The sequence below is a fragment of the Pantherophis guttatus genome, chromosome 5, assembly GCF_059756535.1.
Source record: "Pantherophis guttatus breed Tessera chromosome 5, ASM5975653v1, whole genome shotgun sequence".
NCBI lineage: Eukaryota > Metazoa > Chordata > Lepidosauria > Squamata > Colubridae > Pantherophis > Pantherophis guttatus.
Genome location: NC_142067.1, coordinates 94143472 through 94168039, shown reverse-complemented (window position 1 = coordinate 94168039; position 24568 = coordinate 94143472). Strand labels below are relative to the sequence as shown.

Here is a 24568-nt window from a genome sequence, read left to right as displayed (position 1 = left end):
TACTCACTTTGAATTTAAATTTAATTTAAAATCAAAGTAGACAAGCAGCAGACTTACACCTTTAAAAGCAATTTAAATATGCCCCAATCTTATACAATATTAACTAAGGAACATTTGATTTTAAGAGTATGACAAATGGCTGAGTACAAGGATTAATCCTCTTGTAATATACCTGATCACTTGGTACTCCCCCAAATGCATTAATGCTGCTGCTTTGTCCCAGGATAAAGATACTGGCAGGAGATGGGGGAACTGAAGCAGTAAGATAGGGATAGTAGGAGTATGCAATCTGATGCTTCTTAGATGTTTCAGACTATGCCTCCTTCAAAATCAGAATGAATAATAGAAATCACGAGAGTTTAGTTTGAAAATATCTGGTATGGGACTTAGCATCACTCATCTGCCAATTTTTCTTTAAACTGGATTGTCTATGTTATTCCCAACTGGGACAGACTTGGATGTAAAGACAACTGTTTGCTATATATCCAGATTTTTAGTACTGTATTTTACTTAAAATAACAGAGAAGTTAGTATGTAACAAGATTGGTATTGAGAGACTGGGATACAAGAATAATTAAAATGCTTTGTTTTGAATAGCTTTTTTACCAGAATCAAATAACTATGGAAGGTTTTGGTGGGCTTGTCTTAGCTAGTATGTTACCTCCACAGCTTAATAGGATACTATGCAGGAGAGAAAGTTTCAAATTTGCCTATAATTAGACACATTTCTTAAATAAAACAAAAATACTATTTGAATTGATCCAATCCAACTTTCAAGAAGAAAAGAATTGTAAATCCCTTAAATAGGAGAGGTTCAAATATTTATAAAAATAAATTCTCAATATGCAAAAAACATTAATACTTTAAAATCAGTTTCATTGACTAAAGAAATATTTCAGAACAACCTCATGCAGAGCTTTTTGTCAGCTTTATACAATGAGATTTTACATGCGAGGAAATACTAAAGAAGAATATTAGGTAATTTATAGCATGCCGTAAGTTCATATGGTAAATAAAAAATGAGAATCATCAATCTTTAAGACTGGCAAGATCTTTCACAATTTTTTTGTGGCATAGAGACTATGGATTTCCCCCAAAAAACAATGAACTAAATTGGATTTAGATCAGTTACAGTTTTTGGATAGATTTATTTATTTATACTACTTTTATGCTATCTGGCTCAATCATGACTCCTGACAGTTTACATAAAGTATAAAAATATTGAAACAGCAGAATAACATAGAACCAAAACAAAAAATGAAAATAAAATAACATAAGTAAGTAATCATCTAAGTCACATAGAATTTAGTTAGCTTTGTTTATTTTATATTTATATTTGGTTAGCTTTGTTTATATTTTATATTTATAGAGTTGCCCTTACAGTTGCAACTCTAAGGGCAAACAGGTACCATTTTACAATAACAGTATTACAATTAAGTTTGCTTCCAGACAGAATTCAAAGGCAAAGCTGGAATTTGAAATTTATTCTGGTAAAGAATTTGGACTGTTTCTGCAAAAAAACAGAGCAAATCTGAGGTCTTCTGTACAGGTTTTGCTAGGGGCGATTCCTCTTTTATTGTACATATGAGGTACAACTACATGTTTTTCTTTTATCTACAATGGCCTAGTCATGCTTATGAAATGTGTCTCTACATGTGCAGGTGCCTTCAAGTCATTGACTCCTGGCAACTTCCTGGACCCTGCAGTTTTCTTGGAAAGATTTCAGAGTGGCCTGACACTGTCTTTCCTAGGGCTATGAGTAACTGGCCCAAGGTCATACAGCTGGCTTAGTGCCTAAGGGGGGGGTGGGGGTGGGGAGGAACTAGAACTCAGTCTGCCAGTTTGTAACCCAGTATCTTAGCCACTACATTAAACTGATTTTAGTATAGCATGAATATGTTATTTGATGTTAGGATGTAAGGAGTACACTGCTTCGTATAGGTAGGATGCTGGATTGACAAGCAGCCTTTGAGATCCAAGTGCTTCTGTGGAACGGGATGAGCTCCTGTCCTTTGCTCCAGCTCCTGCAAGGGACATGAAAGGAGCCCTCAAATAGGTGTCCCCCTGGGCAAAGATGATGTCTTTTCAACCTAATCTTTTCAACCTGGAAGCGCCTTGGTGCTTCTGACACGAGTGTGATGCGATGTTAGGATATACAAAACATTTTGTGTTATGAGCCATTCCATGCACAGAATAGCTGGTTTTAGGTGATTCATGCTCGTAATGACATATGTTCTTGTGATGCCTGGTTCTGCACAGAGAATGAAGCAGATACATTTTGTTCCGGATGAGGACTGGAATGAGATTGTTTCAGAAAGAAATGCTATTGCTGGTGGTACGAGGCAGGAAATGGGGAAAAGTCAAAGCCAAGGTATATCCCATGCAGACATCAGTAATAGCAGTGGCAACAGGGAAATGAGGCTTGGGGGGCTCTAGGAAGAATCAGGTGGCAGGAGAGCTCCATGCAGACGATGCAGAAGAGGAAGGGGCAGCTGTGGTTGGGAAGCATATACCTGTCTTGCCCTGTAAAATCACTATCGTCCCTTCATATTATGTTTGGATAAAATCTGGAACAACCAGAATATCCGGCCATGAATGGTGTGAATGAGTTTTAATGTTTTTAATGTTTTTAATTTTTAAATGTTTTTTATAATGATTTTAAATGCATTGTGAGCCACCCTGAGTGTTTGGAGCGGGGCGGCGTACAAATTGAATTAATAAATAATAAATTTGGGGATTCATTTCTGTCAAATCACAACCAACCCAAAAGGAACAGCACGCAATGGTTTTTCATTTCATACAGGCTCCTACATTTCAGCCACCTTGGAAATGCTTTACTGGATTTTATATTCCTCTCAAAGGGGCATTTTTTAGCATCAAGTTTAAGTGCAAGAATGCCTCTGGGTCCTGGGTCCCGAGGGGAAAAAAAAAACCATGGAGGGCGGTAGCCCAGTGCTCGATTTGCAAGTGAGTTATCTAAGCAGGCCAGAAACAGAAACAAAATGAACTCGAGATGGTAGAGAGTAATCTAAAGGCAGAAGATGAAAGCAACTTTACCAGCATGTGATCTAAAAGATGTTTAATGACTAGTAGTTATTAATATTCCAAATGGATAAATTAGCACAAAACATTGCCCTCATCTTCTTTGTACTATGAACAATTAAAATATTTATTTTGTTTCAAGAGAAATTATGATAGAGGCAATGCAAGATGAGATAAGATTATGAGACTAAAAATCAATTTAACATTATAGTTTGAATAACTAATGAAGTCAATCTTGCTTATCTGAATATCAGAAAGAAAAAAAGCAATAAAGTAACTGACAATCTAGTGTTGAAAACAAACATTTTTTTATACAGTAATTTGGGTTATGTTTGCTTCTCATCCAAGAAGCTGAAATCAGAACTGAACTGAAGAAGCTTCTTGGATGAGAAACAAAATGTTTTCCAGGTAAAAAAACCAAGAGTCCACTTGCCTTTTGGAAAAGCACTTTTGGTATATGAAGTGTCTTCTTTATGTAGTTTTAGAATGGAACAGCAAAAGGATGCATTCCCTTTCTAAATATTGGCAAACGTTTACCTAAGTTTAACAAAGCTTTTAGAAAGTTTGGTTTGGGAAGATGTATGTAAGTGAAATAACACACAACAGGTTTTACAATACATGGTGCTACCACAAGTGAAAAACCTAACAAGGAAAATACCCTAAAATTTTGGAAGAACTTGTGGAAAAACAACAAAAAGCACAATGGCAATGGAAAGAGGATCAAGCAGGTTGAAAACACTATAAAAGTGACTAGAATGGAAGAATGTTCACATAACAACAGAAATAGTGCAAAAACAAGCAAAGAAAGTCAAGAACTGATGTGCCCATGGTTTAGATGAGCTGCATGGATTCTGTTGAAATTATTAACAAGTTTGCATGCAAGATTAGCAAGCCAGATGAATCAGATTCTGGAAACATCAAAAAGCTAACAACTGGAAGAACTTTTTTGATTCAGTAGAGACACTGAAATGCAATGGCATTGACAAATTGCAACGATACCCAAAGGGTTGTCTAGATATATGCAAATTTATCAGATTAATTTATTAGATCTGAATATTCTGAGTTTGCAAAAAACCATCTTACTTGGAACTGCCTATATACTCAGATGTTACCTTAACAGCTCTTAAAGGGTCCTTGGTTAGGACTTGAACTGTAAAGTTTTGAATCTGTAAAGGACTTGAACTGTAAAGTCAGAATCGAATTGAAGATTAAATCAACAACAACAATAGGTACCATACCAAAAAATCTTAGATGGCACTTAGAAAATATGCACATTGACAAAATTTCCTTTTGACAATTACAAAATGCTTGGGTCTGCACATACAGTAAATTATGGTGATACATTACAATAACATTCTAAATTCTTGAGAACAGGATGTGCACGAAGGTCAACTCCAGTTAAAGAACTGGCAGCTGTAATTTCACATTCTTGTGCATATGATAACAATAAAGACAAAATCACCATCAGTCAATTGCAAAAGGCATCTTTACTTGGAAGAGCTTATATCTTGTCGTAATACCTTTAACACCATCAGACATCTGCCTATCCCAGGTGCTTGGGAACAAAAAAAAATGCCAAATCCAGGCTAAACATCTACACTGCCCAACAATAATAAAAGAAATTACAATAAAATAAATAAAAGATAAAAGTTAAAAATGGCAAATGCAATAAAGCATAGGATTAGATTTTCTAAACTGGTTTTTGAAGAAGAAATATCAGATGAAGATAATTTTTGATTATCTTAATTTTTAATACAGGCTGATATACATTTGTTCAGTAACTGTTCAAAATTATGGTGGCATTGAAAAAAATGGAAGTTATGACAAGTTCTCAAAGTTCTGGCCATCATAGCATCCCTGTCATGTGATCACCATTTGTGAATTCCCCTGCTGGCTTCACACAAGAAAAGTCATTTGGGAAGCCAGGAGGGAACATTTTGAAAATTGCTCTGGTAAGTTGTTCCCATTTTTTCTCATGCCCATAGAACCCCATACCTGCAGTCTCCACTGGCTCTCCTTGGATGTGATAACCCAATAGTAGTACAACTACTTGTACTTAAAGTTAGATTAAAAACCACTTAGCATTACTGCATCCATTCCCTGGAATAAATGCATACAAGTAAGCCTCTGTTAATTATGGTAACTGGAACCAGAATTTCTATCATTAAGTGATGCAGTGATGTCATTTTACCACACTGCTTAGGAATTGCTGTCATTAACCTAAGTAAGGTAAGAGATTGCGTCCTCTACAACATCCCCCACCATCTATCGTCCCCCATTTCTGCCTTTTTGGCCGCTCTGCCCTCTGCTACCTACTGCCTTGGCTCTTCTTGCCTTGCCACCCTAACGGACTTTCACCATTTTTTTCCTCACGCTGCTGCCAAGGCATGCCTGGTTTGGCCCTGCCACCCTTGTCCAAATAACATGCAGCCTTCTTGAAAGACTTTGGAAGGTTCCAAAGCCTTGCAAGAAGGCCAGATGCCTTGGACAAGGATGCACACAGCTCTGGGAAGAAGGCACAGCCAGCAGGATCTTGTGAAAGGCCAGGCTAAGTGTGCCTGATCAGCAGCAGGAAGAAGAAAATAAAGGTCAGTGGGGCAGTAGAATGAGTGGGGTGGGGCCCAAGGCAGCAAGGCCAAAGGAGTATAGGGAGACAGAGGCAGTGAAGTGTAAGACAGCCAAAAAAGCAGAGATGGGGGGGGGGGAGAGATAGATGGGTGGGAGGAATTGAAGTACTCTTTCGTCATAAGTGCAGTTGGGTTGCAAAGCGTCCAAATTTTGATCACGTAATTCTGGAGGCACTGCAATAGCCAGAAATGGCTATAACTACGATTTATTCAGTTGCACTGTAACTCTGAATAGCTGCTGAACAAATGATCATTAAGCAAGGGTACTTGTAATTGTTTTGAACATCTGTATGCCCAAGTCAGTGGTTTATTAGAACTATGGTAGAAGAGTTCTGAATCAAATCCGTCCAAACCTGAGTCAAATTATATTCTATGGTGTGATTTTTGGTGTTCTAACAGTCATGCCAACTATGAATTAGCTTTCTTTTATTCTATGGAGAAAAAATATTTTTCCTGGCATTTCATTTTTTAGTATCTAAAGTGTGACACATTAAAATTAAAACATGCTATTGTTTCTGACTGTGTATCAATGAAACTGATTTTATGTGATAGCTTTTTAGAATATAAATATATTATAAGTGGATCTCAGTTAAATAATAAACAATTTATTAAGCTAATGTATTAGGAGAAAGTCCATTATTTTATATTAACAGAAAACTGCTTTGGCATGAGACGGCAAAAGCATTTATTCATTGGCATATTATTATTTATGCTTCTTAAAGAAGAATCATTTAAAGTTAAATCTCTAGATGAGAAAATTAAAGTACTGGCAATGCTTCAGGCATGCTCCTTAGGGATACGGATCTTTAATATCTGCTAATTATAGCTTAGGAAGCTTAAGGGCTCTGAAATAGAATTTTTCTTGCATTTTATCATGCAACAATATTTAGAAAAGGAAGAGAAATTTCAGTAATTTTTAGACAATTAAGCCATGTAGTTCTCTATTAGATGCACTTTAGCAAATAAAAACAGGTATTAGATCAAGTGCTTTTAAGAAAAACATTCTAAATTATGTAGTTACACATTTTTAACAGACGATGATGACAAAGATGCTTTTCTACAACAACTGAGATGTTCTGTCTCAGGAACTGTGTTTGTAATGAATTTTATAAAATTTGGGTAGAGTGCACCGATGATACACAAAGCAAGCTAGGTTTATCTTTTTCAAAGACAGTCTCATGCTTTACCTTCAATGAGGGAACTATTAAAGCTTATCTTGACAAGAATCCAAGCTTGACAAGAATCCAACCATATAGTGCAATTATATAATTTTTCCCCATCTATGTGAATGCTACAATTTTAATAGTGACCTTACTTGTTGGTTCAGCTTTTCTGACAAATCTGTATAAACTGGATTTGTTAAGCCATTAAGCTTCTGATAATATTAGATTCATAATTAAGTTACTTTAAACTCCAAATAGTGAAAACCCAGCAGCCATTATTTTATTGGATTTTGAGAAGCTTTTGATGGAAGACAAAAATATCAATTGTGTTATTATTCAAATTATTCCATTTACATACACATAAATTAAAGAGGCACTGACGTTTAATGGACCCCTTTCTCCCAAAACAATCAGTTAAATAAAAGTTGAATTGTATACCACCTTAAATTTAACTTTATACTTTAAGACTAAATCTATATTGTTGCTAAATCTGCAGCAATGGATGTCTGAAATATGTTCTATTTAAATTACTCTTTTTTGGATTAAAAAAAAATTAGTCATTTTTTAAAAACTGATTTTTTTTATGATGCAGTTTACCATGATCTTTTCTTCTTTTAATTTTAAGGGCACGTTGTTAATAATTTTATGTATGACGTTACTAAAATGCCCTCAAGCTTCAAAAGTTTGGAAATATCCAAGTTATGGTTAAAAAACCAGGACACGGCTCAATTGTAGTTGCACATAATGAGTAGTAGGAAACTATGGCTGTTTAGAAACAGCTTACCTTACTGGTTTGAAGGTGGAAAATTAACACTACCAAAACTACCATAGGCACTTCATCTGGAGCTATCCATGTTGTATTCCAAAGATTGCAGCTGCTACAGAATGCAGTGGTTACGCTTCCAAGTGGGTGCCTGACTATCAATATCTTATTCCACTTATGAAGTAACTGCCTATTAACTATATGTACATCATTTTCAAACAATCTGATGTAGGAAACTGTACACAAATATTACACATATGTATAAATTGTAGGACTATGCAGAACCTTCAAAAGGAGATCTGCGCCTCTTTAGAAGGACTTGTATAAGCCCTAATAAATTGTATACTTTAATTTTAGTTAATAGGGTTCAACCAATCTCATTGCACATATATGTTGTGCACTGACAATAAAGATTTGAATTGAATGGGACATTGAATATTACTCAAGCACTAAACTATAGTGTTATATTTGAAAATATAACTTTCTGAAAGCTGGATTTTATAGCACATTAGGATCTTAATATCCTTATTATCCATAATGGGCATTATTTCTGTCATTCTGCTGGGAGAAACAAGCTTTCCAATTAGAAGAAGCAACTGAATTTATACCCACTCCTCCATTTCTCAAATCTTGTCCAGCACCATGGGGACTCTCTGGAATAAATTTTGGAGCACAGACAGGGAAGACAGTGGGAGGAAATTCAAAGAAAGTTCTGTTGCATAAGCACCACCCCATTAGATAAAGTTGAATACAGTCTATAGGATTTCAGTGTTGAGTAATTTCTCTGAAATACAATTTAAAGGTAAAGGTAGCTGTTACAAAACTGCCATAATACAACCCTGAAGTTGCATCTGGCTTTAACACACAATATATCAAATGCATTCTTTAGTAATGCTATTTATACTTACATTCGGCTAGTTTCAATGTTTTCAGAGTGAGGTTCTCCTGGTGATCTGAAATGTTTAAATAAAAACTTAAGAAACTTTGTATGTAGGTAAGAAGAATGTGATATGGCTCTATATTATGTGATGTTAATGCTTCACTAATACCTAGTTTTCATAGGAAAGATGTTTACAAATAAGGATGCCTACAGCCAGGAGAAGGATAAATACAAGCTCTGATCATATTGCTTACAATTAACTGCTTTAAATATCATTTTATAAGGCAAATAAAATTTGTAAAAAAAAAGAGCTAATGAAAACCTCCAAAACCTCCAAGTATGGAGATTAAATTTCAGAATATATCAATTTTCCTCTTCTGAACTGCAAAGCTTCAGATCCATGAACGTTAGTTGATTATACAAATATTATGTCATTATTTGAGGCAAAGTTCAGCTGAACTGTTTATTTGAATAGTACTACAGCTGAAGCAATGAAATTTGTTACCTAGGAATATACAAAATGTTTTGAATGTGGGACAGCTGTTTCAAGTGCAAATCAAGATAAAAATAGCTAATTTCACATGCAAGGTGTTTCACATTCAAAACAGTTTGTTTATTGCTATTGTTGTCTATTTGGGTTCCTCTTTTTGCCTTGTCTTTAAGATTTTTAGGGGCTAGAACTAGAAATGACATATTCTTTAGCAAGGAGAGCATGTTAAATAACTTTTTAAGAAATAACAGAAAGCTCATTATGAATATACTTTTGCCTATGGTTTTATTCCATGGTAAATTGCTCCAGCTTGTCTAAAGAATTGTGTATCACATAATGAAATTGTTAATATCTATATAATGGAAACTAGGATCTATTTGGGCAACTGTAGTAAAATTTTGAAAAGTTTGTTAAATCTAACACTAAAAATGAGAAAGAAAAGTCATCCAGAAGCATTCTGAACAGAATAAAAAAATGTTGAAATTTCTGAAATAATATGATGATGTATATGTGATTGTTATATTTTTGGATAAAATAAGCTCCAAAATTCTAACAATTTGATTTGATGTTTAAAATTAATTTTTAATAGTTATAAAAACTAACCTTTCATTCTCATTGATCTTGTTAGTGTCTCCTAAATAACAATTTCGGTCCAGCTGTAAACAACAAACAATGGTTTGCCATAAACCAGGCTCAATTTCAATGCTGAAGGGAAGATGAAATGTAAAACCCTTGAGGTCCTTCCTAGAGAACTCACTAGCCATTAAATTTGACTTTGGGTCATGTTTGAGTCAATGACTTAGCATACCAATATTATTTTATTTTATTAGACATTTCAAGTTCAAAACTAGGGTGGATTTGGATGACCTATAAAATTAAAAAATAAATCTTAATTTCCAGATTTTTAAACAGCACCAGCAGATTCTTATTTAAGTATACAGTCTTCTAAACTCAAGTTTGGAATATATGTGTATTCTGTGATTTATTGGCCAGAATGTTCCCTTTTTCCTGCTTTTAACACTTAGTCTGATGAAGAGTACTGGAGAACACAAAAGTTTAGCAACTATTTTGTGTTACTTATGATGGTCTAACAAGGTTATTGTAAAAAAAAAAATTACATGACATTTTATTTTTATATCCTAAATGCTTCTTCAAAACCTCTTTCCACGGAGCATCAAATATACCCTTGATTCAAAGGTGTATTTATTTTTCTTGTTAGTCCGTAAGTATCAACTGAGATGAAAAATAATTTCCATGTTACAAAACAAGTGTTTTGTTTTGTTTGTCTTTTTAAATTTTTCAGAAACACAGCTGACCTGGTTTTCATCATCAAAAAATGTAAAATTATTGATTTTATAAAAACTATTTAAATTAATGCTGATCAGCTTCAATGTGTCCTGCAGGGAATTTGTATGAAAACTTTGAAATTCTAAAAATTTCGTTATATTAAGTAATCCAGAAAGAACTACAGAGTAATCAAATGTTCAGCATAAAGCACTTGCAAACCTTTTTAGTTGTTACGTATTTAATATAATTTTATCACAAATGCTTTAAATTTTCAGCCCTGAAATATACTGCAGAAAATGTGATCACAACACACACCCACTAATCTGAACACTGCAGCATGAACTAGCAATTTCAAATGGTGGCTCACTTCCAAAAACCCTCGGAGCAACTTCTCCATTCTGCAAGCCACTCCTTTTACCTCCACTGTAACTCCCTAGGAAAGAAAAAGCAAAGGTATGCAAGTTTGCTGCATTTAGCAAGATTACCAAGTTTCCTAACAAAACAAAATTTTAAAGCAAAAGATAAAATTTGTTTGTTATATGAAGGATTTTTCTCTTTAAAAAAAATTCAAACAGATTTAGACAGTGGTGGGCTCCACCAACTATATGGTGGACCAAGATAAGTATCTTCCAATGATAATTCTGAAATGATAATATTTTAAATATTATCACGAACGTTCAAAATTATACAAAAAGGGATTGTCATCTCTAATTTACTTGCCTTGATAGTGTCCTCCTAAAATTTAGTAATTAAATAGTTATGAATGCAGTTGATTTGTATTTAAAATATTTGTTTTATAAAAGTTTTGCTTTATCTTGATATTTACCTTTTACAAGCTGTGGCCATTCGGTGACATTGGGGTGATCACAATTTTGTGTCGTTGATTAAAAATACGTTCTCGCCAGTCTTCTTGTACTGAGCCAAGCATAGGCTTAACAATGCTAAATAAACAAACATATGGTAATTAATTGATATACTCTGTATCCATTTCCCCCCCAATAGTTCAGTTTTTAAGAGGTATTTTGACTTCTATAATCAATTCTGAAATATTCTTGAACAAGGAATATTTGTCAGGTCAGTAAAAAGCCATTCCTGACAGAAGTCATTTTGAAAACATGATTAGTTCAACATTTCATATCTGCAAAATTCTATAAAGATCTGAAGCCTGCTCCTTTTGGTACACAAATATGTAAAAGAGACCTAGTCGTTGCTATGATCCAGTAATGCCATCTAAAGCTTGTGAAGTTGGTACCATATAAAGAGGTCCAAATACATGACAATTAACTTTCGCTTTCCCTGAAAGCTTTTCCTGCATAATCCCATTTGTACAGCAATGTAACTGCTGAAATCGGTTTGCTTCCAGTTTGTACCAAAGATTAAGAAGGTGAGTTTAGTCATCAAGTGATTTGTGATTTTTCTGGCTAGAGATGAACTTTTTTCTTGACTATGCAATAAAGCCTAAAGGGGCTAGCTTCATGTTCTATAAAACAGAATAGTACTCAGAAGAGAAGATGAAGGATTAAGAGAGTCTGCCTATCAACATCTGAACAGTAAATTCATATGGCTTATTTTAATGCAAACTCCTTGCAAAGAATTCTGAATACACAGTAAAACCTCCGGACCTTCTGCAACGTAATAACTGGTTTAGCTAAGATGACTGAACAGATCCCTTATGGAAATCACTGAGTGTGAATTCTTTTGTTTTTTTCCTTTTATTTCTCATTGCAAGAAATTCCTCCTTATATCTAAAGAATTAGCTTCATTGGTTTAATAAGACCTTTTCTAATAAAATTAAGACCTTCCTTTTGAAAAAGAATAATAGTTAAACAGTTGTCTTTTGAGTTTCAGGATAGGCACTTTCTTAAGTTTCTTAAGAAACTTTCTTAAATTTTATACGTTTTGGTTTGGGGCAGGAGGATCAAAAAAACATCTTTTTATTTTGTTGGAATTGAGCTGAACCCTATTTTTACTGGAGAAGCTATCATAATGTCCTTGCAATCATATGTTCACAATTTGGGCACTGGCAACTGGCTTGCAATTATGATTGCAGCATCCGGTGGTCACATGATTTGCAACCTTTACTTCTGGCTTTCCACAAGCAAAGTCAACAAGGAAGCTGGCAGGAGGTTGCAAATAATGATCATAAGACATCACACCTAATGACCAAGTAGGATTTGCTTAATCACAGCAACCAGAACCGTTGCAACTACTATTGTATGTCAATGGTGACATGACATTGTGCGTTAATGACTACATCACTGAGCGACAGTGTTACCGGCCCTAATGACTTGTTAAGCAAGGAATACCTGTATAGGTCAACTTAGAAGTGCAGCAAAGCACAAGATTATTCTTCATGCCCACAATGGAATATTTTTTGGTCTCAAAATCATTGTAAGTGAGTGAAAGATGGATTTTCATGGGTAAAATCAGAATGGCAGAAAATATTTATTTGCAAAGGCTGTTTCAATATTTATCCTAAGCTCAATAGATGAATAAATTACAAATAACACACATATATTTTCAAATTTTGATCATCATTTGTAAATATTTCATCAACCCAACTGGTATGATTGAAGATTACAGATGATAGTAGTTGTAGTCAGGCCTCTAGAGGTCATCTGCCTCTGATCTAGAATCACAGTTTTTCTAATAACATGAGACAGAGCTTCAGGCCCAATCATGGGATTGGCATGAATTTTCAATCCTTTTTCAGACTTGTCTTTTTAAAATATTGAATTGATTTACATGGCGACAAATGTGAGCTGGCTAACAAGGATTAAATATTATGAGTGCGCTAGCAGATAAAACTATTAGCTAACCCACTATTAGCAGATTAGCTAACCCACTAATCAGAATGACATTTATTGTCAATGGACTGCATCCCCACTGATATAAAATGTTACATTCAAGGAATATATAAAAAATTAGGTACATAATAAAAATAGTAAGAATATGAATTCAGTGACTGCATACTTAGCAATGTGTAGTTCAATGCAACTTGCTGAGTCTTCATTCACAAGATATGCAGCATTCTTTTTACCCTACGGTAAGGTTTGATAACCATTGTTCTACTACTTACAAAAAATATTAAAAGAGGGCAATACAGTTTGACATGCTTTGACTCTTCCCACATATTTGCATTAGTTTCAAGCTTACTTGTCAATTGTTTCCTGCAGTTTGGCTTCACTGATATCAATCGTAAGGCTGATCTTCTACTCTGTCATGTCGCTATCAGCCAGTGATTATTCAGCAATACTCGTACCCACAGTACCCTGAGGCCTCCCATTGGCTTTCTTCTCTCCAACTGAAGACATCCATTGCTGAAACAGAACCAGACGATGTCTTATACGTTTCTATTACCTTACCTTGTTGCTTTTAATATATAATTCTTAATTGTTGGTTTTAAATTGTTTTAACAATTTAAAACATTTTGTAAGCTAGAATACTATAAGCTATAAACTAGTTATAAAGTGGGATTATCAAAAAGCAGAGATAAAAAAATTGTAAAGTATTGCCTGTTCAGGCTATCAAACGCCAGTTACCGAGTAAAACAGCTCAATAGTGACAACATTGTAAAGTTGAGTAAAGTGACATGATCTGCCCTTTGATAATACTATTTAATTTTTCTTAAATTAAAAATTAAGTTGACTCGAATCCCAAGAATGTTCTTAAGGCATTCACAAATTATGACTGTGCAATAAAAGAGATGCTTCACAATACACTGAAGTGCAAACAAAGCAACGGTGTTCAGGTTTTTGCATGGATGAAGGAAAGTGACTATACATTGGAAGTCATGAAGAGACAGTTGGGTTAGAGTTTGGAGCAATTTCAGAACAATTTCTGTAAGCCTTGTAAAAGACATTGCTGCTTTAATAATCTAAATGGAGCAGCTTTGTTTGTATACCGTTGATTATGGAGAATGTTATAAATACATATGCCTCTGGTTGGGTACCTATATAGATAGAATGCCAGGTTCTTGTATTTTGCTATATATATATATATGTATGGGAATCCAATTGGAAAGACTACAACTTCGTTTATTTGCACTGGGTTGGAAACAGCAGTTGCATGCACGGACATTTTCAATATACAGGCTGCATTTACGATCCAAAATTTTGGTCAGAGAAGAGAGGTATAATTGAATTAGTTGTATCTTTTGCCTCAGGTATAATAAGTCTTTAGTGAAAAATAAATTGCTAGCAATATAAAAATATGTAGAAAACATGATATAAGAGCCATATGCTCTTATGTAGAAAAATAGACTAAATGATTCTTTAAAACTGTGTTTTAGAAACTTCCCTTCAGCAAACGTCGTGTTTCAGTTTCAGCATGCAATTTTTCAGCTATAACAAATTGAACTACAAAGAAGCTTGATGGCTTTTTATTGTTGTAAAAGTAGACCAAAACTCATTTAATTGGAGCTAATAGCCATAAAATTAGTTTTTAGCATTATTCCAAGGAAACAAGCAGGAATATTTTTAGCGTATAAATAAATTATTGGAACAAAAAGCATAACAGATGAATGACCATACATTTTAGACATACAAAATGTATGAAATCCATTTTTGTGTTATGAAAGTTCATTGAACAGTTAAACTAAAATAAAAGTGGCTCAATTTGTATTCTATCCACAAACAATTGGCATATAATATTCAAGTAGAGCTGTTATCAAACATTATCATTCCCTTCTTACAATTATTACAGGCCAATACTTACATTCCATAGACACTTGTATATTACATGAAAACTGATACTTAGCAACTGAAGATTATAAATACCTGTGTAAATATTTCTATAAATTAGATTTAGTAAGTGCAATTATTTTTGTTACTAGGAATACAGTAATCAAGATATAACTATTCTACTTACCATGTTTTTCTATCACTTCAGCAGAATGTTCTTGCACAGTTGCCAAATAGCTTTTGGTGGGTTGCAGACCTAGAATATATTATCTTATTTAATTTTTGAAATAGTGATATATAATTTAAAATACATAAACTCAATGCTAGCCTCTTTGTAGACTCACTTGGGAAATTGATTCTACACTCAAGATGCTTTTTTTTTAAAAAAAGCTGTGAATTAAAAGTTATATTTTAATATATTTTTTTAAAAAAAGTTTCCAACAGTAGTATGTAAAAGAAATAGATTTCATTTTACAAAAATAAAAATTTATGGTTTATAATAAAATCTACATCTAATATCCCATAAGTACATTGTTATCATCTCAAAAGCTAAATAATCCTTGTACCAAAGTGCACAAAACCTTGGGTTTCTGGACTGAAATTGCAGCAGGAATTGGGGTGGGGAAAGGTATCAACTTGAAAAAAACGTATCTTTTGTACTAAGATTTTTAATATACAACTAACATTTGTATGCATTTAAGCATTAAGTTAGCATTCAGCATGATTTAGGAAATACTTGAATCACCAATGAGGAACTGATAATTAATGCAACTGTATGTACTGTAACCATAAACTCAATTGGGTAATATTTCCTTTGAATGAACTGATTCGCAGTTTGGTGAATTAATCCTTAATTTGCCCTTAATCCTTAAATTTTGGTGGTGGCCAACAATCTACTTCCATAGCTAAGTCTAATGCCTAAATATATGTCTTTTTTTTTTCTTAAATATATGTTCCTTTGTTCTTTGAGAAGCTATATCAACCCACGTTTCACTTAAAGTATTTGAAAGGAAGCACATTGATATTTAAAAGTTTTGAAAACTTTTAGTTAATCCAGAATATGATAATCATTTAGTAACTGGTTTCAATTTCCTTGCTACAACAAATTCATCAGTTGCTGGTCACTTCTAAAAATGACTATAAATATTGATTATAATCAATAAGATCAAGAGTAGCAATGGGCAACCTGTACATTCTTATCAATTTCAGTCAGCATGACCAATGGTGATTGTTGCTGATAGTTTTAGTTTAGAACTCCGCATATTGCCCATCCTTGTCTTATGAAGCTTTTAAAAGATCACATATTTTCATGTATATTTAGGCATTGTGATTCTTTGGAATGAGTCTTCTTACTGTTTTACCACTATCAGAGTCATAATTAATAGCAATATGAAAGGAGAATTTATCCTTAAGATTGTTAAGGGGTGTTAAGAAACAACATATTACAGCATGCTTTATTCAAACTTGTGTTTGCCATCCAAGCACAAAAAAGTTTTAATCCAGGATATGCTTTTTCTCTCTTAGTGATGTGATTTTATTAGATGGTCTTATAAAAGTTTGAAATAAACACACTGGAAGCTCTCATTTATTGTTGGCTATGCTAGTTGAAATTCTCTACTCAAAATTCAACAAACAACAATAAAACTTTCCATAGCATTCAAGGCTTTATAATTCACTCACTATATTAAAAATGTAGCAAAAATATAACAAAAATACTTCTACTATAATAGACTAGAGGAATTTTTTTCTGTTTTCAGAGGCTAAAGGACCTAAGGCAACTATCAGCAATAACTATAGCCCTTTTAAAGTATTAAATATATGTTTACAGTTAAAAAGTGTTCTTATTTCTAAATATGATATTGAATTTTGCTGGCATGAATTTGAAGGGTTTAGGACTATATGCAGATTACAAACCATGGACTGCCTGCACATTTTAGATTATTTTTCTGATATTGTTATTTTCCCAAGAGTCTTTCTTCCTTAAATTCAGCCAAAGGATGACTTTCAGCTAATAACTTGACTTTTAAATAATTTTGGATTAATCCCCTGGTTTAAAACAAATCTCAAGTTAATGTTGAAACAAATCAATATTAAATCAAAAATTTGTAGGTAGCTGGTTAAACAAAATACAAATTCTTATTAAAAAAAAAATATTTGAAACAAATTACAGTAAACTTGCCAAGAATCTCCTTCTAGCTGGACCCAGCAAGAAAGATGTTCATCTATGTCCAACATTTTATCTGCATTCCTAAAGCATCATCCCAACTGTGCTAAATCATAGTTCAGCATTATATGCAAACATTCCTTTTATATCCTTAGAGCAGGATAAAAATTACTCAAGCTGTTTACCTTTCAAAAATAATACTTATTATACTTAATTAATTATACTTAATAATTGCTTTAATTTTAATGAGGGGATTTCTTAAAGCAACTACAACTTTTTAGCATTGCTCAGAAGCTTTAAAATGACTTTCTTTAATGAATAGCAGATAAGTGCTGATCTCATGCTCACAAGGGATTCAAAGACCTTTTATCTAATTATTTTCCAAGTGTGCCCAGCCATTATATATAACTAATCACACACCAATGTGTCATACACAAATCTAAACAATTCTTCACAATCAGATATATTTAATATGGAAAAACAAATATAACTCATAAAACTTGTAATGATAAAAAATTATATGGCATCATTCTATTATTCAATAATCATATTCGTTCAAAATGTTAATGTCATCAATTTATACATTTTAGCTTTCTACTCTCATCTATGTATCTTTTTCCATTAAAAAAAAAACAGCATTAACTATAACCCATGGCATAGGGCCTAGCTATCTCCGAGACCGCCTGCTGCTACCGACGACCTCCCATCGACCCGTGCGCTCCCACAGAGAGGGCCTCCTCGGGGTGCCATCAGCCAACAATGTAGGCTGGTGGCCCCCAGGGGGAGGGCCTTCTGTGTGGGGGCTCCCACCCTCTGGAATCAGTTGCCCCCGGAGATAAGAAGAATCCATGACCTCAATGCCTTTCGTCGTTCCCTGAAAACCTATCTTTTTCAGCAAGCCGGGTTGGCTTAGAAGAAATTTTTAAATTCTTTTAATTAGTTTGTGATTCTTAATTTTCGGGCCAAAATTTATATATATTTTTAAATGTTTTAATATTTGTATTCTATGTTTTTTATCTTGGCTGTACACCGCCCTGAGTCCTCAGGGAGAAGGGCGGTATATAAATTGGAAATTAAATTAAATTAAATTAAATTATAGTTTGATATCACAAACAACTTTTGTTGGGGGAAACCTGGAAATTGAAGGAGGGGTGGGGGGAGTAATTTTTCCTATATTTTTGACCTTTTGAACTAAGCCATAATGAGCCAAAGTAAACCTCCAAATCTGAAAGTCCATTTCACCATTATCATGATGTTATGGCACCAATCACTGCAGTTGTTGCAAGTTTAGTAGTGAATCTGACTTGGTTCTCCTGACGGATGACTGTTGTTGGGCAGTCTGAAATTTCTGTTAGTTCAAGCCAACATAACAATGGTGACAGATTATGAAGGTTTTGGACAGAAGCATCTGGAGAGCAGGAGTGAGCAAAAATACTCCTGTCCTCCAGACAAACCTTAGCCATTTTGAGTTGAGCTAGGGATTTCACTGACTTCAAACCAATCAAATAAGTTAAGATGTCATACACTTAGCTTGCTTCTCTCTGTTAGAGTTTAATAGTTGTCCTGCTTTCTTTATCCTAGCAGCAAAATCTTCAAACATATTGTCTGGTGGAAGCTTCTGTAAAAACTATTGAAGTACATATGCACTACATGCATTCTATTTAATTTTTGTAAACTATGTAGATGTAAACTAGAGTAAAGCAAAAATAATTTTGCAAATTTATTTATTTAGAAAATATATATATGGCTGCCCACTCCCGCTCAATGACTCTGGGTGGGTCACACCAGTTATCTGCTGAGGACTTTCTGTACGTAAAAAAGTCAGCAGTATTTATAGAATTAAGATTTTCATGGCAAAGAAATAGTTTTAAGGGAACATAGAAATGAAAGAATTATCTAAAATGTGCACCAAACCTTTTTGCATATAAAAGACAATTTTACTTTTCTCTCCAGGTTACATATTTATCATACTGCAGTTTACTACAGTTTCTGATAAAGTCAGAATAAAATAGGGATGGATATAGGTCAATATTTCTCATTCCCCACTGACATCTCTACTTCTTAGATATGTTCCCCACTTCATGGGCTCGATTGGGTACTCAACTTGGTTTCTTGAGAACACTTTTCCATTGCCTAAGAATAATTCAGTTCCACATATATGCTGTCTTAAACCTATGGATGGGTGTGAGAACAGAATGGCTTGTTGGCTGTTCAAAGACAGATATGACAATAAAAATATAAGACACTGAAATTTATCTAGTTATATTGACAATATAGTCCTAATCTGCTTTATTTATTGATCAAATCTAGATCATTGCCCATCTCACAGGAAGTAACTCTGGGCAGCACACAATTAAATAAAACAACAAATATATAAGAACAATCATTATACAATTTTAAAAAATCATTATTAAAGATTAAACATTGTAAAAATTAAAAATATACAAAGTACAAATATACAAACAAATATACAAATTACAAGGCATGGACAGAGTAAATAATACTACAATGTCTCTGATTCCCTGAGATCCCCGGGCATGGTGTCATAATCAGTCTTGAGGGACTTCTGAAACATTTACAGGGATGCAGCCTAATCTGACTTGGGGTGGGGAGGGAAGAATGTTTCATAAGATGGGTGACACAGCCGAGAAAGCTAGCCTCTTGGGTCCCACCAAATTTAAGTCCAAATGTGATGGATAACAGCAACCAGCAGCTTCCCAGGAAGAAGGGAGCATATTCCAAGGATGGGGGTGATATGCACAATCTGGAGCTGGATCATGTGAAGAGGTAGAGATTTAGGATAGCCACTCTCTAGAACTCCCAGAGAATATGTATTAGTTTATGGTAGTATAGTTTAGATTGGCAAGATTCAGTCTATATGATGTAAGCAAATAAAGAACTGAATTTTGGCAGCATTGTGCCATGTCATTGTTGGGCTAGGCCTGACAGTAGCAGATGGTATCTGCAACATGCCTTCTCTGTCAGATCTAATGGGACAGAGTGATGTAATTGGGAGAAGCAATTTTCTACATATACCAGTCCCATGCCATGAGCTACTGTCTCTCCGATTACAAAATTTTCAAAGTAAATCTAAGCTTTACAAAACACAAGAGGTCTATTATAAAAATTAAAAGATGTGAAGGGACTCTGTTGCAAATAATGCTTGTGAGATCATTATGGAAGTATCTCAAGTTATATATTTGCTTTGGACACTGGAACACAAATATTAATGGTAGGATTTATATCCTGTGTCATTCTGGTTTGCTGTTGAAATTGTCAAACTGAAAAATGTGCGAGATGCTGGAAAGATTGTGTTTTTAGTTTAATCTAGAGTTACGCAACCTGGGCTACAAAAATCCAAACAACCAATAGAAGATATGAGAAGAGAGATATAGTCAACTTTAAATCTCTACTGAGATTTCGACTGACGAACCAAACAAGCAAGCACTGTTGAGAGCATGCTTTGAAGTTGACACTGATAGCTAGTGGATTTTTGTAGTTCAGATCCCGGAACCACAAGTAATATCTGCTCAATAGCCACCTTAATATCCTTCAGCAGTCAATGCAGTGGATTGTAGCAACTGTTGTCCAAACCATTTGGAGAAGAAGATATCCAAAACCTTTTTAACCATAGAGTTATGTTGCAAGAATTCCTAGCCTTGAATAAATTCCCCACCCAAACTTTAAGAGACACAGTTTCAAGTCTTTGAAGTGTGCTGAATGCTGTGATCGATTTTGGATTTTAAAATGTTTCCAACATAGCCAGTTATATACAGAAACCAGAATAGTTCCATTCCCATTACTGGTTTTTCTCAGAGAAAAGGGGATGAGAACTAGTAGCCATTTATTTAAGCATATGCTTAGAAGAATATATTGCTGATGGGTTCCAGTCACTGACTCACCTGGATCAGACAGGATGTTGTAGCTGCACTCATTAGAGATTTAAATTAACTGATGAAAATTACTCTTGGTTGCACATCTGCCAGCTAACTAAGTTAACTACTATTTTCAATAATGTCTTTGCTATAGAAAGGGTGGGTAGAGTCACTTCTAGGCAAAATGGGCAGCATACAAGTTGAATGAATGCCTGAATGCATGCATGCATGTATGTATGTTCCTGGTTTTGATAGGTCACCTTTTGAAGTTAGCCATTATACAAAATGGTATATGTATGTGTGTGTGTATTATATAAAGTTTGTTAATACTACTGAGGTTTTAAGTTATGAATGGAAATACTACATTGCTATCTGCCAAACTCTGGTGTATATATATATTCTGTGGATATTCTTGCTGGTTAGAGCTTTTAGGCATTATAAAAAAATGCAAAATTTAAATGAGATGCTTGTCTATTTTATGCAGATCTCTACTGGAGGATAATGGATCACTACTATCCAAAACAAACTATATGCTTTTTTTGTTGATGTTTACTTCTAGCTATGTTTAGTGAAGCAATGGTTAGGTTGACACATACTGTAGTTTGGGTTTCTGAAGAAAAAATTGCTTGAGGTCCATGCTCATTCTACAAATTCTTGAAATTGGTAATATTTAAAATCAGAACTTGAATCACCATATGAACTATTGAACAATCTATTTTTTCAAAAAAATCTGCTCTTTGGTACTCTCTCCTGGGATCTCCTGATGATGAAAAGAAGTATTCATCAAACAAAGAATACAGAATTAGTTATTGTTCAGTTGCTAAGGTGTGTCCAACTCTTTGCAATCCTGTGGACCACAGAATACCAGGCTCCCGTCCTCCCATTTTCTGGAGTGTGCCCATTCATGTACATTACTTCAATGAGACTATTTAATCTCATCCTCTACCATCCCCTTTTCCTTTTGCTTTCAAACTTTCCCAAACATTAGGGTCTTTTCCAGTGAGTACTCTCTTCTCATTAAATGGTCAAAGTATTGGATCTTCGTACAATGTTGGTATTTCTATCCTTAACAAATTTTATTCTTAAGCCACCTGATTTACTAGTATGCACATGTTCCTTTTCAATCTAGTTATGAAAAATAACATGGCATAAACATGGGGCTCCCCTTGAAGAGCACTCGGAGGCTCCAACTGGTCCAGAATGCGTCCGTGCGGGTGGTTATGGGTGCAACTCGTTGTGCCCATGTGACACCCCTCCTGTGCGAACTGCACTGGCTCCCAGTGGTCTTCCGGGTGCGATTCAAGGTGTTGCTTGCCACATTTAAACCGCTCCATGGCATAGGACCCGGGTACCTTCGAGACCGACTGCTGCCACCAGTAGCCTCCCACTGGCCAGTTTGCTCCCACAGAGAGGGTCTCCTCAGGGTGCCATCGGCCAAATTATGTCGGCTGGCGACACCCAGGGGGAGGATCTTCTCTGTGGGAGCCCCAGACCTGTGGAATGAACTGCCCCCGGAAATGCGTAAGATCTCTGACCTCAGGGTATTTCGTTGTGCCCTTAAGACCCTGCTGTTCCGCCAGGTCAGGCTATCAATGTAATGATTTTAAATTGGAGTTTTAAATTTTTTGGGGTTTTAATATTGAGCCGAAATTATTTAATAATTTTAAATAATTTTAATTGTTGTTTGTCTTTGTGCTTTTAATAGGCTGTACACCGCCCTGAGTCCTTCGGGAGAAGGGTGGTATAGAAATAAAATTACTATTATTATTATTATTATTATTATTATTATTATTATTATTATTATTATTATTATTATTATTATTATTATTATTATTATTATTAAACTTGCAGGGAAACTGGCTTTCTACTTTCACTTTTATTTCTCTGAACTAAAGGATCTGGATTCTGCTTGGTGGTTGCAGTAATTTATTTAAATAAAATTAATATGTTATGGCGTTCATCAAGCTACTTCACACGTGTCCAAATTATAAAAAACAGGAACGTTTTTCTGCTTGGAATCCTAATTTACATAGGGTTTTTTAAACTTCACAAAGATCACTCAAATTCAGTTGTATTCTTTTTGCTCAGGCAAATATTTGGAGTGTTGACCTGAGGTAAGAAAAAAAATAATACATTTGTAATACCAATGATAGAATCCTCATGTTACAGTTCAATCTTGCTAGAAACCCGCCCCCCCCCCCCATTGTTTTTATGTGGAAACAGCTCAACACAGAGAGACTTGTAATTCAGGAATCTCTACATACAAGTTTCTAATTTCACAAAAAACACTTATTGTATTTTTCAAAGTATAAGACGCACATTAGTTTTTGGGGAGGAAAACAAGAAAAAAAAATTCTGCCTCTGCCTACCAGCATCCATCGGTATTCATCTGGCTAGCGTCCTTGCACCAAACAGCCTGGTCAGCTTCAGCACGTTATTGCAGCCTGATTCAGCACGAGCATCTGATTGGCGGTTGGATCGGCCTCCCAGAATACCGCCAATCAGCTGTTCCAGGCTGCGGAGATCACCACAGCACATTGCCACTGATCGCCGCCTCAGCGCATCGCGTTTTCAGCCTTCCGCATGCCCCAGTTTTGGCCTCTATGTGTTGCGTTTTCAGCCCGCCGCCTGAAACTGGCTGAAAACGTGATGCACAAAGGCCAAAAACGTGGTGTGCGGAGGCCAAAAACGCGACGCGCAGAGGTGGCAATGTGCTGTGGTGATCCCGGGCTTCGGCAACATTAGCTGTATAAGACACACAGACATTTCCACCCACTTTGGGGGGGGGGGAAGTGAGTCTTATACCCCCAAAAATATGGTATATGCATATATAGACTAGGTTCCATTTCTTTAGCAATTCAACCCCAAGCTGTAGTGGGTGGCAAAGCCTAACCACTGGGACCACAATTGGGCAGCAGAGGATACAAGAATATTCCTTCTTTCCCACACTTAAACAACTACTTAAGTCTAGTGATTAAAGCACCATGCTACAATGCTGGGTGACTGTGGGCCAATTGCTCTCTTAGCCCAATCCACCTCATGGTGTTGTTGTTATAGAGAAAATAGAAGGAAGGAGTACAGGTAGTCCTTGACCACAATAGAGCTCCAAATTTCTGTTACTAAGTGAGACAGTTAAGTTTGTTTGCCCCATTATATGACCTTTTTGCCACATATGTTAAATGAATCACTGCAGTTGTTAAGTTAGCAACATGGCTGTCAAATGAATCTGGCTTTCCCACTGACTTTGCTTGTCAGGTTATAAAAGGGGATCGCATGATGCCGGAATACTGCAATTGTCATAAATATGAGTCAGCTACCAAGCATCTAAATTTTGATCACGTGACCATGGGGTGCTGCAACGTAAGTAATTTATTCCAATGCTGCTGTAACTTTGAATGGTCACTAAATAAACTGAGGTAAATCGAGGACTGCCAGTATTAGGTACTGTTTGTTGCTTTGAGCTACTTACAAAAATAATAAAGGAAAGATAAACAAATAAATACAATTGAAGTTTGTTAGAACTTGAGTATTGACTTTAAACTTTAAAAAGCACAAGATTAACTAGGCCTAATGAACTGTTGATATTATGTTGTCT

The 24568-nt window shown here is 34.9% G+C and overlaps 1 protein-coding gene across 8 annotated transcripts in view; it reads right to left on the bottom strand.

Annotated features, from left to right (window-relative positions):
* Nucleotides 1-24568, bottom strand: part of UBE3A (ubiquitin protein ligase E3A) — a 42780-nt gene that overhangs the window by 16203 nt on the left and 2009 nt on the right. Inside the window, exons 2-7 of one of the 8 annotated variants that reach the window (XM_087895335.1) lie at nt 15122-15190; nt 13409-13572; nt 11079-11193; nt 10620-10685; nt 9569-9621; nt 8504-8548 (exon numbers count right to left, since the gene is read on the bottom strand). In XM_087895335.1, the coding sequence (XP_087751461.1) occupies nt 8504-8548; nt 9569-9621; nt 10620-10649 (128 nt within the window). In that variant the 5' untranslated portion in view covers nt 10650-10685; nt 11079-11193; nt 13409-13572; nt 15122-15190. Of the gene's footprint in view, nt 1-8503; nt 8549-9568; nt 9622-10567; nt 10686-11078; nt 11194-13408; nt 13573-15121; nt 15191-24568 lie in introns of all 8 variants that reach the window. The other 7 variants (XM_087895336.1, XM_087895337.1, XM_087895338.1 and 4 more) reach the window with 7 other exon arrangements.